Source organism: Aythya marila, assembly GCF_965140915.1.
Source record: "Aythya marila genome assembly, chromosome: Z".
In the NCBI taxonomy this organism is placed as follows: Eukaryota; Metazoa; Chordata; class Aves; order Anseriformes; family Anatidae; genus Aythya; species Aythya marila.
The window spans coordinates 45,685,699-45,700,162 of record NC_139080.1 but is presented as its reverse complement, the minus strand read 5'-3'; the positions used below and the strand labels follow the sequence as shown (position 1 = coordinate 45,700,162).

At 49.1% G+C, this 14,464-nt stretch overlaps 1 protein-coding gene across 1 annotated transcript; it reads left to right on the top strand.

The window, feature by feature from the left end:
- Nucleotides 1-7,622: 7,622 nt before the first annotated feature.
- Nucleotides 7,623-14,406, top strand: ZNF367 (zinc finger protein 367). The gene is made up of 5 exons (XM_082784099.1): nucleotides 7,623-8,495; nucleotides 8,778-8,928; nucleotides 10,492-10,611; nucleotides 11,009-11,147; nucleotides 11,744-14,406. The coding sequence occupies exons 1-5, from the start codon at nucleotides 8,058-8,060 to the stop codon at nucleotides 11,982-11,984; spliced, it is 1,089 nt and encodes a 362-aa protein (XP_082640225.1). The 5' UTR covers nucleotides 7,623-8,057; the 3' UTR covers nucleotides 11,985-14,406.
- Nucleotides 14,407-14,464: the final 58 nt, after the last annotated feature.

Here is a 14,464-nt window from a genome sequence, read left to right as displayed (position 1 = left end):
AGGGAAGGGAAGGGAAGGGAAGGGAAGGGAAGGGAAGGGAAGGGAAGGGAAGGGAAGGGAAGGGAAGGGAAGGGAAGGGAAGGGAAGGGAAGGGAAGGGAAGGGAAGGGAAGGGAAGGGAAGGGAAGGGAAGGGAAGGGAAGGGAAGGGAAGGGAAGGGAAGGGAAGGGAAGGGAAGGGAACCCCCAGAAGCTGCGCTGTGTGGGCGAGGAAACGCTACAAAATAAAGCATTACAAGAGGAAACGCTATAAAATAAAGCATGATGGAATAAAGCATTGTAAAATAAAGCGTTACAAAATGAACCATTAGAAAATAAAACATTACAAGAAGAAACATTACAAAATAAGCCATTATAAAATAAAACATTATAAAATAAAGCATTATAAAATGAACCATGACAACATGAACCATTATAAAATGAACCATTACAAAATAAAGCATTATAAAATAGAACATTATAAAACAAGCCATTACAACACAAGCTATTACAAACACAAACCATTACAAAACAAACCATTACAAAATCGCACAGCCCGAGGTCCCTTTCTGGGGCACAACACCTGCAAAGCCATGCCATGTACTGGGTCCAGCTGCCGCACACGCGATCAGTGATGTGATCTGACAGAATTCAGCTGAATACATGAAGGTTTCTGCTGAGCAGTACGGGGCTGCATCACCGGAGATGGGCCTGCTCGCAGTAGGCCCATTCATCACCTGCAGGGGACGAGATGCCAGTTCGTCTCCAGTGCGGGTGTGCTTGCCTCGTTCTGCTTCCTTCCCCAGGGAACACTCGGTAGCTGGCCTCAAGTAGGCCGTAAGAAACTCTACAGCAAAGGGCTGCGATGGCTGTAGCAGCAGAGGGGCCCATGGCGATGGCGTAGCAGTCGGATCAGTAAAGGAGCCCGCAGCTCCCTCACTGTCTGGCAAACCAGACGTTTCTGACTGTGGCCCCACACGGCCCTTTAAGGCCTCAGAGACTGCTCGCCAGGTGCTGAGCAATCCCACTGCAACCTTGTCGTTTTTAGTTGCAGAGTCCCACACCTTGACCTCAGTTTGGTCCCATGTTTCAGGCTCATAAACTGTCCGATTGTTAATGAGGAGAATAAGCTGTAAGGTTACCAGGACAGTCTTTGTTTCCAAGGACGAATGATTCCCCATAATGCGCAGCTGCTTTACCAGCCGGGGCAGTTGTGTGCACAGGTCCACTTCTCTCAGCTTGAGCTTCTCCCCAGCTCCGGTGCGCCCATTTCCAGCGACTTTCTGTACGAGCTTCTCTGAGCATTTTGCTGAGTCTGGCCGAACCTATCCTCATGAGGCGATCAAAGTGCCTGTTCCCGTCCTGGTCTCCGTTCCTCTAGCCTGTTCCTCTTCACTACTTCTTTCTGCTTCTTTATTGATGACGTAACTTCATCACATCTTGTTGCCTTTATTTTTAATTGAGGGCAGGCTCCCCTCTTATACCCTTTACCCCACAGCAGTTCTTTTCAAAACAACTTTTCATTGGTCAAGCAACTTTGCAAATAACAGCAACAGCAAACACCCAGCAACTTCCATGCCTTAACGGCTGGAGAGCAAGCAACCCGAGACCGCATGGAGTCTCCTGAATCACCCTGCTTTGTTCCCTCTAAACTCTTTCACGTTTCTGATGGCCTCATCGTAAAGAGCCTAATGTTATCATCAACCATGGGGCTTGCCGACCCCCATGGCCACACTCCCACATCTCCCCCTTCATTATTAGTATCAACCATTTTCTCGACATGAATTACCACTCCATATGTAACAGAAGTACATCAGTTACCATCCTAGGGGAGGTAGATGTTTAATTTTTATTTCTGAGAGAGTTTCACATCCTTACACTCCTGAATCATGATGCTCTTCTCAAGTCCAACTAGAAGGACAGAACATAGGTACTCAAGTACTGTGTTCAGTTTTGGGCCCCTCGCTACAAGAAGGACATCGAGGTGCTTGAGCGGGTGCAGAGAAGGGCGACGAAGCTGGTGAGGGGCCTAGAGAACAAGTCCTACGAGGAGCGGCTGAGGGAGCTGGGCTTGTTCAGCCTGGAGAAGAGGAGGCTCAGGGGTGACCTTATTGCTCTTTACCGATACCTTAAAGGAGGCTGTAGTGAGGTGGGGGTTGGTCTATTCTCCTACGTGCCTGGTGACAGGACGAGGGGGAATGGGCTTAAGTTGAGCCAGGGGAGCTTTAGGTTAGATGTTAGGAAGAACTTCTTCACTGAAAGGGTTGTGAGGCATTGGAACAGGCTGCCCAGGGAGGTGGTGGAGTCACCATCCCTGGAAGTCTTTAAAAGACGTTTAGATGTAGAGCTTAGGGATATGGTTTAGTGGGGACTGCTAGCGTTAGGTCAGAGGTTGGACTCGGTGATCTTGGAGGTCTCTTCCAACCTAGGCAATTCTCGAGCACCTCCATGTCCTTCTTGTAGCCAGGGGCCCAAAACTGAACACAGTGCTCGAGGTGCGGCCTCACCAGAGCCAAGTACAGGGGGACGATCACCTCCCTAGCCCTGCTGGCCACACTGTTTCTGATACAAGCCAGGATGCTGTTGGCCTTCTTGGCCACCTGAGCACACTGCTGGCTCATATTCAGCCAACTATCAACCATCACTCCCAGGTCCTTCTCTGCCTGGCAGCTCTCCAACCACTCATCTCCCAGCCTGTAGCTCCGCTTGGGGTTATTGCGCCCCAGGTGCAGGACCCGGCACTCGGCCTTGTTGAACTTCGTGCAGCTGACCTCAGCCCATCGGTCCAGCCCATCGGTGCAGCCTGTCCAGATCCTCCTGCAGAGCTTTCCTACCCTCAAGCAGATCGACACACGCACCTAACTTGGTGTCATCTGCAAACTTACTGAGGGTGCACTCAATGCCCTCGTCCAGATCATCGATGAAGATATTAAAGAGGACCGGCCCCAGCACCGAGCCCTGGGCAATGCCACTAGTGACCAGCCTCCAATTGGATTTGACTCTATTCACCACGACTCTTTGGGCCCGGCTATCCAGCCAGTTTCTAACCCAATGAAGCATGTGCCAGTCCAAGCCAAGAGCAGCCAGTTTCTTGAGGAGAATGCTGTGGGAGACGGTGTCAAAAGCCTTGCTGAAGTCAAGGTAGACCACATCCACAGCCTTTCCCTCATCCACCCAGCACGTCACTTTGTCACAGAAGGAGATCAGGTTCGTCAAGCAGGACCTGCCTTTCATAAACCCATGCTGACTGGGACTGATCACCTGCTTGCCCTGCAAGTGCTGCGTGATGACTCTCAGGAGGATCTGCTCCATGAGTTTCCCTGGCACTGCAGTCAAGCTGACAGGCCTATTGTTCCCTGGGTCTACCCTCCGGCCCTTCTTGTAGATGGGAATCACGTTTGCTAGCTGCCAGTCAACTGGGACCTCCCCCGATAGCCAGGACTGCTGATAAATGATGGATAGTGGCTTGGCCAGCTCCTCTGCCAGTTCTCTCTGTACCCTAGGGTGGATCCCATCTGGCCCCATCGACTTGCGCACATCCAAGTGCTGTAGTAGGTTGCCAACCATTTCCTCGTGGATAGTGAGGGTCACATTCTGCTCCCCATCCCCTTCCACCAGCTCAGGGTACTGAGTATCCAGAGAACAACTGCTCTTGCCGCTAAAGAATGAGGAAAAGAAGTCATTAAGCACCTCCACCTTTTCCTCATCTCTTGTCACTAAGTTCCCCCCCACATCCAGTAAAGGCAGGAGATTCTCCTTAGTCCTCCATTTTGCATTGATGTATTTGTAAAAACTTTTTTTGTTATCTTTAACAGCAGTATCCAGATTGAGCTCCAGATGAGCTTTGGCCTTCCTAATTTTGTCCCTGCACAGCCTCGCAACATCCTTATAGTCCTCCTCAATGGCCCACTGTTTTTCCAAAGATTATAAACCCTCTTTTTTCTCCTAAGCTCAAGCTGCAACTCTCTGTTCAGCCAGGCCGGTCTTCTTCCACGCCGGCTCATCTTTGGGCACGTGGGGACAGACCGCTCCTGCGCCATTAAGATTTCCCTCTTGAAGAGTGCCCAGCCTTCCTGGACCCCTCTGCCCTTCAGAACCGCCTCCCAAGAGACTCTACCAGCCAGTGTCCTGAACAGCTCAAGGTCAGCCCTCCGGAAATCCAAGACTGTGGTTTTACTGATCCCCCTCCTGCCTTCTCCGAGAATAGAGAACTCCACCATTTCGTGGTCACTCTGCCCAAGACAGTTTCTGACCACCACATCTCCCACCAGTCCTCCTCTGTTTGTGAACAGAAGGTCTAGCGGGGCACCTCCCTGGGTAGGCTCACTAACCAGCTGCGTCAGGAAGCGATCTTCCACGCTCTCCAGAAACCTCCTAGACTGCTTCCTCTGGGGTGTGTTATGCTTCCAGGATAAGTCTGGGAAGTTGAAATCCCCAAAAACAAGCGCTGATGATTTTGCAACTTCTGCCAGCTGCCTGTAGAACTCCTCATCCGTCTCCTCATCCTGGTTTGGCGGTCTATAACAGACCCCCACCAGGATGCTTCCCTTGTTGGCCTTCCCACTGATCCTAATCCATAGGGACTCAACCTTATAATTCCCAGCCTCAAGTTCCACGACATCAAAACACTCTCAAATATAGAGAGCCACACCACCACCCATTCCGTGCTGCCTGTCCCTTCTGAAGAGCCTATAGCCAGTCATTGCAGCACTCCAGTCATGAGACTGGTCCCACCACGTCTCCGTGATGGCAACCAAGTCGTAGCCTGCCTGCTGCACGATGGCTTCCAGCTCCTCCTGTTTGTTACCCATGCTGCGTGCATTGGTGTAGATGCACTTCAGTTGGGCCATTGCCTTATCCCCCAGCCTTGCCTTTTTTCCCCTTGGCACAGCTCCAACAAGCCTTGTTTCAGCCCCGTCCCCCTTCTTACCTAGTTTAAAACCTTCCCAATGAGCCCCGCCAGCTCCTGGGCTAGGATCCGTTTTGCCCTTACAGATAGGGACCCATCTGTGGCCATCAGGCCAGGTGCCGAGTAAAGCGCCCCATGGTGAAAAAAAAAAAAAATCGCACAAAATTCCTGTGTTGGCACCAGCCTCTGAGCCACGTGTTTATCAGGTGGGCTTTCCATGTCCTGTCTGTACCCCTCCCTGCCACCGTAGGGATGGATGAAAACACCACCTGTACTCCTGCTCCCTCCACTAATCGTCCCAGCCCCCTAAAGTCCTGTTTGGTAGACTTGAGGCTTCTGTCTTCAGTGTCATCACTGCCAGCCTGGACTATTTAAAGAGGATAATAGTCAGAGGGGTGAACCAGGTTGGGAAGCTTCCTGGCAATGTCCCTGACCCTGGCCCCAGGGAGGCAGCAGACTTCCCTACGGGTAGGGTCAGGCAGACAAATAGGGCCCTCTGTTCCCCTGAGAAGGGAGTCTCCCACAACAATCACCCTTCTTGCTGTCCTGGTGGAGGCAGTCCTGAGGCGTGGAGTTGACTTCCCCGCCCTAAGCATCCTCCTGGGTAGACTTTCTACCTCATCCTCACCTACTGGTCTCTCAAGCTCCAGGGCCTCAGCTCTGTTGCATAAGGGCACCTGGGAAATTGGGGCCGGTAGGGGTGGGTGTTGCTTGCGAGGTGGAGCAGGGACCTGTTTCCATTCCTCCTCAACTCCCAGGTCCCCTCCCTCTGCCTGACGGTGACAGGGCAGGGGATCCACCCCCATTTGGAGTGTCTCACCCCGGTACCTCTCCTTGAGGCCCTGCAGGGAGTTACTCCACCAGTCTATCTCCCGCTCACACTCTCTGATAGCCCTCAACCTCTCCACCTCCTCCTTGAGCTCTGCCACCAGGCGGACCAGGTCATCCACCTGCTCGCACCTCAGACACACTGTGTCTCTGCCACCCTCTGAGGGCAGCAGCAGGCTCAGACACTCCCTGCATCCAGAAACCTGAACTGCCTCATTTTTTGAGCTGGCAGTCGGTCTGGGTGGATACAGACTTCCTAGGGAGAGCTCTCTGCGCAGAGTCTGATGGTAGACTGTGTAATGGCTCATTATTCTGGTAATTTACCTCTGAGAGAGAGCACTCTCTTGTTTCTACACTAACTAAACCACTAAAATATCAGTGCTTTTATCTATTAAGTTGATAGAACATCATCAAAATATTACAAGGAACAAACACAATTAGTATTGTTCAATTAAGATACTGTAGCTCAGATTATTTTTTTATAACCGTCTTTACACAGTGTGACCTTAACCATCAGTTTTATATGTATGGCTGTGTGTAATGAAAAGCAGCGAGTCCTTTAGTCTGTGCATGCTGTGCATGCGTTTCCCATTCCAGTAGCAGGATCTGGACAAAGAAGTCACTTCTCTCCTCTTGGTCATCGTCATTGCACAAAACTTTAATTTTCAGACCAGCTAATATATCAGAAACGGCATCAGTTCACTTTTGCACTCTTTGCACTCTTTTGCCCTGCTTCCTAATGTGCATAACAAAGATCTGTTATTTCAGACTAGATAAATTAACAAAATCTGCGTAAAGAAGTTGATTCTCAGCTAGGGCCTTGGGAATCGTTTCAAAATTTCACACCTACCTTGAGCTAGCACAGGATAATTACGGAGATATTTAGTTGCTTGCTTCTATCTTACTGCATGATAGCAACTCACAGTATCTACCATTCTATGTACCGAACTGTAACATTAATTCTATCCCTCACTGGAGTTTCTGGGTAGCTACCTGTAACACTTGCAGCATCAGCTACACAGTTCTGGAAAATTGCAAAAGCTATTCACCGTTTGTTTCCAGGACACAATTACTTTAATACATCACTATTTATTTATTTATTTTTATTTTTTTCCAAATGTAAGTTGTTCTCTCACAGGAACTTTCTCTTCCGGGTTATTTTTAGGGCTGAAGTTTCGAGTGGCACAGATCCAAGCGTGTGCAAACCTGTTCACTCATTTTGGAAACGGTGTTTAGTTAAAGGCTGTTGTGTTTTCTTCTCAGGCCTGGTAAGTGCGTGGGCAGGACTTTGGCACGTAGCAGCAAGCTGGAGAAGCTGGAGTGTCAGTAGCATGAAGACGATTTTATTTAAAGAAACGCTAGGGACCTTTTCTAGTTACGTTAGAGAGGGTAGCCGTGACGAAGTGAACCGTAAGGCGTAACGAAGGGGCGCCTGGCATTAATCTCACAGATTAACCAATAATGACTCTTGTACAAATTACTCATTTCACAGCCTCTAATTGGGACAGCTGCGATGGTGCGATAGCGAGGCTGAACCAGCGCGCGAGCTGAACCGCCCTGGCTACTGAGCCGCGCTGGCTCTGACGGGAGGCCCTGACGAGACCCCGGGCCTGCCAACGGCCGCCGCAACCGCCATAACGGCCGCCCCCCCGCTCAGCCCCGCGCCCCCACGCGGAGGGCACCGTCCCCGCCCCGCCCCGCCCCTCCCCCCCCCCGCCACGCGCCTCTTCCCCACTCCCGCCCGCGGCGGCCCCTTTAAAGCCAGCGCGCGCCGCGCCGCCATTGGTGCGGGGGCCGCGCAACAACAACAGCGTGCGCCTCGCGCCCGGCGGCGGGGCCAATCAGCGGCCGCGCTCGGCGCGCGGGGGCCGCGCCCCGTCCAATGGGGAGGCGGGACGGCGGCCGCCTCCCGCCCGGGCCCAGCTCCCGGGGCGCGGGGCGGGGCCGAGCGGGCTGCCGGGCCGCGCGATTGGCCGCGGGGAGCTGCCGCTCCGTGACGTGGGGGGTGCGTTCGGTGATTGGTTACGCCCAGGCGCGAAATGTAACGCGGGAAAACCCAGGGTGCGGGTCGCGCTGCGGGCCGGCGGCACCGGGACCGGCACCGGCACCGGCAGCGGGGCGGGGGCCGCTTGGCAGAGGCGCGCGGGGCGCTATGGCCGCCGGCTGCCGCTGGCGCTGGCGCTGCCGGTGGTGACCTCGCGGCTCCGGCTCCAGCAGCGGGTCGCGATCGCGGGGCAGGCACCGAGACCCCTCCGGCGATGAGCAGCGGCTGAGGCGCGCCCGGAGCCACCACAGCAGCCGCCCCCCAGCGCGCCCTCGCCGCCGGTTCCGCCGCCAGCGCCGATGGCGGAGCGCCCTCCTCCTCCTCCTCCTCCTCCTGCAGCGGCGGCGGCCCCGCCGGTGATCTTCTGCCAGGACTCCCCGCAGCGCGTGCTGGTGTCCGTCATCAGGACCGCCCCCATCAAGCCGTCCCCGCGGCGGGGCGGTGGCGGCGAGGAGCCGGCGCCCGCCCCGCCCGTGCCCACCAGCCCCGGCTTCAGCGACTTCATGGTCTACCCCTGGCGCTGGGGCGAGAACGCGCACAACGTCACCCTCAGCCCCGGCACCGGCACCGCCGCCTGCGCCTCCTCCTCCTCCTCCTCCTCCTCTTCCTCCTCCTCCGCTGCCGCCGAGCCCGCGCAGCAGCCCCGCGGCGGGGCGGCCGCGGACGCCGCCCGGGACGAGGAGGAGGCCGGCAGCACGGACGGGGGGGGCGGCGGCCACCGGCACCGGCACCTCAAGGTGAGGGGCGAGGGGGAGGTGGGGGGGGGGGGGCGCGCCGCCGCCGCCCCCGCGCGCGGTGAGGTCACTTCCGCGCGCGCGCGCCCGCGGAGGGAGGGAGGGGGGGTGGGGGGGGAACGGGTGGGGGGCGCCCCCCCCCCTCAACGGTCGCGGGCGGCGGTTAACGGCCGCGCTGCTGCCGCCGCCTGGCGACTGCCCGCCGCGGCCCCGGGCAGGGTGTGGGGGGTGTTGGGGGCTGTGTGGGGGCGGCTCCCCCTCAGCGCTGTCCCTGCCCCGCCGCAGGACAGGACCCGTCGCGGGCGGCCCCGCGCGGACACGGTGCGGGACCTGATCAGCGAAGGGGAGCACTCGTCCAGCAGGATCCGCTGCAACGTCTGCAACAGGGTGTTCCCCCGGGAGAAGTCGCTGCAGGCGCACAAGCGGACACACACCGGTAAGCGGGGGGCGTCCCGTGCCTCCCTCACCTGGCTGCGCGCGGCCGGGCGCCAGGGCCTCACCTCCGCCGCCCCTGCTCCTGCCCGTCCTTCCCAGCCGCGGTTAAAGTGTAGCCATGGGAGGAGAAAGTATCTTGTAAAGCCCTTCCGCGGCCGGCACAGCGTGATACTGTGTGGCTGGAGCGCTGCGTGAAAAGTTGAGATGCTCTGGGAGTCGCTGTCCGCCTCTCCCTCCTGCCGGCTGCTTGCTTAGAGTCTGCTTTCTGCCGTGGGGGTTGTCACGCTAACTTAGCGACCCGCACACACAAAGCAGTCCAGAAGTAACATGCAGTGAAACGGAGATCCAGCGTCAACGCATTCAGTACCCTCACGAACTAGAAATTAAAGGGAAATGCTGTTTTTTATTCCAATCAAATACATTTTCCTTCAAGTTTGTGTGTTTTGTTTTATTTTTAATATGCTGTGAGCTATCGTGGTTCACAATACCACACAACAAAGTGAAAAGCTGGCTCCCACAGTCTCTTTTTCTGACTCTAGTGCATAAGGCAAATCTTGTTACTAACACTAAGCACAAGTTTCCTCGTGCTCTTTGGTCAAAAGATGCTTTCATTTCACTTGCTTATGTTAGGTGTCAAACTTCCATGTTAGATATGGATTGCTTAGTTGAGCAGAACTTAGCCTGATGTTACTCCAGTAAGTCATGGTTAACCTCACTTTGTCATCCTTTCTGAGCGGTGGTGGCGTGGCACACCTGTGATTCTCTTGAGACAGAGAGGAGATACTTGTCATCTGAATTCTTCACGTTGAAGTTTGCATGGAGAAGTCGTTTTTGAAAGCTCTTTGGAGACAGCTTTTTTGGCTGGCATAAGCTTATTTTGATACTTTCACTTTTCCAACTTTTTCCAAATAATTTACTGAAACTATAGTGAGATACTTCTGCAACTTCATACATTGCTATATTGTTGATCTTGGTTATTTTACTCCAATTTAACCTATGGTAATGATAATATATATATATAACGATATCATAATATTATATCATTTATATACATTATGCTATATCATAATATTAGATATCATATCATATATATTGTGATATAATATTATTATATGTATAATTTATATATATATATATATATATATATATATATATATATATATATATATATATATATGGTTACAACCTGAATTATATTACTTCAATTATTTCACTTCATATGTTTCCTGCTCTGTAGGTGCATAGTTTCATGGGACAAAGGTTGTGTAGTACTCTGCAAGGGTCTTAAAAAACAAAACAAAACAAAAACAAAAAACATGGAAAACCTATAACTTCATCATTTCTCTGGAGGAAAAAGTGTTATCCATTAGCATTGAATATCTCTGTGGGGTGAGAGTGGATCTTGGCTGTCTGGTACAGTAATGCTTTCTGAGTAGACAAGAGTGCCTGAGTGGGTAAATGAAGAGCTTGCTTGTGCAAATATCAAGCCAAGGATGACTAGTGGATACTATGACTCCTCTTTTATACACAGCTTTCACAAATCTGTTCTGTTATTATTTTTAAGGTGAAAGGCCTTATTTGTGTGACTACCCAGACTGCGGGAAAGCCTTTGTTCAGAGTGGGCAGCTCAAAACTCACCAGCGTCTCCACACAGGGGAGAAGCCTTTCGTCTGCTCAGAGAATGGTGAGCCAGAGAATGACCCGCGGCTTTCAGAGTTAGGGTCAGCCTACTGCTGTAAACGTGTGCACATCAGCAATCTATCAAAGCTTTGGCTCTTAACTTTGGAAGAGCTGCTAGAGACGAGAGTAGCCAGCCAATCTGCATCAGCATCCAAGTGTGAATTGAAGGTCTGCGTATGTTACTATATAGTGTTACTAGTGATGTCTGTTGATACTGATGTATAAAATGATTGGGCGTGTTACAAACCTTGCCAAGTAGAACTTGTTTTCAACTGTATCTAGGCTCTTCTAGAGTGAGGAAGGCTAGATTTGGCAGCCTCTTCATCCCACAGATATTATGGTTGCTCAGCGGTTGACTGCTTTCCTTACCGTGTCTTTCATTGGCATTTTGTGCTTTTAAGGCTGTCTGAGCAGATTCACTCATGCAAACCGTCACTGCCCCAACCATCCGTATGCCCGCCTGAAGAGGGAAGAACTCACTGACAGCCTGAGTAAAAACCAGACAGCTGACAATAAAGACGTGGCTGAGTGGCTAGCAAAGTAAGTTCCCATATGGTGTGATCTTTGTCTAGATAGTCATAAAAGTGGCCTGAGAAAACACTTTATTCTTAGGAGGCGAAAAACAAAAGAAAACAAACCAGAATCAGCTGTGCCTCTAGCATTACTTGTTCCAGCCTTGCCTGTCCTTTAAGAACTATTGACTCTAAGTTAAGACAAAGTTCCTCATGAGAAATGTCTTTTTTTAATTTTATTTTCTCTGCTTATATGTGTTTTTGCTTGAATAACACTTGCTAATAACTTGTTAGTACTGCAGCCTTCCATCTGAATTTGCATTTATATGAGGGACGTGAATTGTGTGCACACAGGTAGCCTGTTGGGGGATACCATGGGGCAGAATGGTCTGTCACAGATGTTTGCTTGGGCACTTCCCTTTTTGGCATTTTAAATGTAGGTTTCTGACAGCTTAAATACTACCATATAAGGGCTGAAAGATAAAACAAAGTGCAGTGCTCAGTTGTGTGCCAAGTTTAAAAAAAAAAAAAAAAAAAGCCCTTGAGTCTTTTTTGCTAGCTTTGAATGGGTTGGCACATGAGTTGTATGTATTTCAAAAACGTTCTTCACATTTGATTTTCTAGATACTGGGAGACTAGAGAACAGCGTGCTCCTGCTTTGAAAAGTAAAGTAATCCAGAAAACCGATCAGGAACAGCAGGACCCGATGGAATATTTTCAGTCTGATGAAGAGGATGGCGAAGAGAAAAATAGTGCTCGCTCAGCTGCTCGCCGCCGCCGCCTCCAGGAACAGCGTGAACGTATGCATGGTGCTTTGGCTCTCATTGAGCTTGCAAACCTAGCTGTGGCACCACTCCGGCAGTAGATCGGGAAGAAGTTTGCCTATACAAATTACTTCCTGGTGGTACTTAACCAGTTAGATCCTGGGCATAAGCTAAGCACCTTATTTGCTTATCACAGGCTGCTATTCTGTAGAATTTATGAAGAATGTTGTTACCCCATAACATGGGGTGAGAGAATTGCACTTTTTGTAAGGTTAAAGATAGATGTAAAGTTTCTAAGTATTTTGTAAATATAGGGCTGCGTAATGCAGGGTTAACAAAGTACATGTGGGAAGCTAGATTTTGCAAGGTTAACTCATTTATTTGAAGCAGTTTTCACAGGAAGCACTAATCACAGTGTTTCACTAATCAGTGTTTGTGATTAGCAGAATGGTACACGTGGCCAAAGAAGGCTGACAAAAAGAAAAGTATTTATCTGAACTATTTAAGCAAATTTATATAAAGTGGTAGGTCTGAAGATACTGTAAGCACCAATGAAACCACATTTTTCTAAATGTCAGTGTATGTTTTACCTAGTATCACTGATGTATAGAGGGCAAAGCTTAGTTATTACAACTTGTAGAGGGGAAGAAGCTGCTTCATGCAGGTGAATTATAGAATAGTTCAGGATCTTCGCTGTGACTGCTCCAGGTATGAGGATGACTTTGCTCTTTTACGTGTTCTGGTTTGATCTCTGGTTTGAATTTATTGGTAGCACTTGTTATTCCTAGCATATGATGTTAGGAACTTTTGCACATTGTTGTGTTTATCTGAAAATGATTAGTCTTGCAAAGTCTAGACAAAGTTAAACAATTGGTGATATTTTTGTCCGATATTTTTTGGCCCTGTAACGATTTGGCACTTGTTTTTGTTAATAAGGGGGTGTTTACAGGGTGGTAAGGATCTGTAGTAAACTATTCTAGATCTCCTATTAGCAAACACTAAGTTTTAAAGTCTTGCTTTTACATGGTTATTAGCAAATAGAAGCCTCCGTATTTTCTGTGCATAAAGCCACCTTATTGCTTTACTTACGGATAACATGCCCATTTTGTGTTCACTAACTTTAGCACAGCTATCAATTAAACACTGCAGGAAAATATTCACTATACAACTAGAAAATAGGCTTCCAAAGATAGTTACAAGTGTGTTAACAGTGTGATTTCTTGTACGTCCCAAATAAATGAAGTTACAGAACGCTGCTTAGTAATATCAGATGCTGATATAAGATGTTTAGTGGGATATTTTGTTACTTCATGAATGTTGTATACTTTTGAATACCATCGTCTTATGGTAATCTTGTTCTGTATTTTGCTTGGAAGGCAACCAGAGATTTGTAATATGCTAACAAGATGTTATCTTCAAATCGAACTTTTTTCTTTTTTTTTATTTTATTTTTGCAGTTGAGCTACTGCTTGAGGGGATATTAATAATTCATTTACTGACCTGCTTGCTTTTAACTCTTCCTTCTCATTGAAGGTCAGGAAATTCAGATGAGAAGGGAAGCCACTTTCCCTCTTGTTTAAGCAAGAGGAAAATAGCATTTTATCAATCACTTGATACAGACTGACTAGATGCCTACAGCTGTTCCAGAATAGTAAGTCTATTTTTCCACCAGAAACTGCAAGTGTTGTATTATGTTCTTTGATGGTTGATAACCTGTTGTGGTAGAAAATTGTATTAACTGTGTTTGTTTAACATCATATGTTCGTGATGCACTTGACTAAAGAGTCATTGAATATTTAAACAAAAACCACCAACAACAAAACAAAAAACAAAGATCATGTTTGTGGAATGTAATTAATTTTGTACCAGTTATACGGTTTTAACTTCTGCTTTCAGCTGGCATCAGGCTCATTTATTTTTTTTAAGTCTTTTTGGGCTTAAAAGTCTGAAACACTTTGGAGTCATTCTGGGCTCCTTAGTCTATGTAAAACTGGTAATTCAGGGTATAGATTTAGAATGTGACAAATTGGTTTTGACTGTTCAGTTGGCTACATGCAAAGACTCTGATCTCAAAATGAGTCCTGAGTGTAAATCTGTTGTATTACCAAGTTGTAACTTAGAATTGTTTGAGTAGTATTTCACAGGGCTCAAAATCTTCAGCTCCGTTGTAATCACCAGCTGGTTGCAGGCTGAAGTCATAACTTTGCTGGTTGATTTTATTTTCTTCAATCAGCTGTAAGGTTTTGGACAACTTGCAGAATATTTCTTTCAGTATGACAAGCATGCTGAATTCTACTTAGCTGTAGAGCAGATTCAGACAGCTCAAGCTGTTTTGTGTAGTGACAGGTTTGGGTTAAGATACCAAGTTAAAAAATTAAGGTGTGGAAGATTGCTTTTTGTATTATAAAGAAGTGATTACACACAAGAATCTTGAAGGTTGAATTGTTGTTTGGCATGACAACAGCAGAAGAGTGAATGTGCCGTTATTTCAATAGATGCTTTAAATAAAGAGTTGGTTTAATTTTCAAATCCTGTGTATGTGCGTGCTGTTTATAGTAATTCTTAGTATTTCCATTCTTCC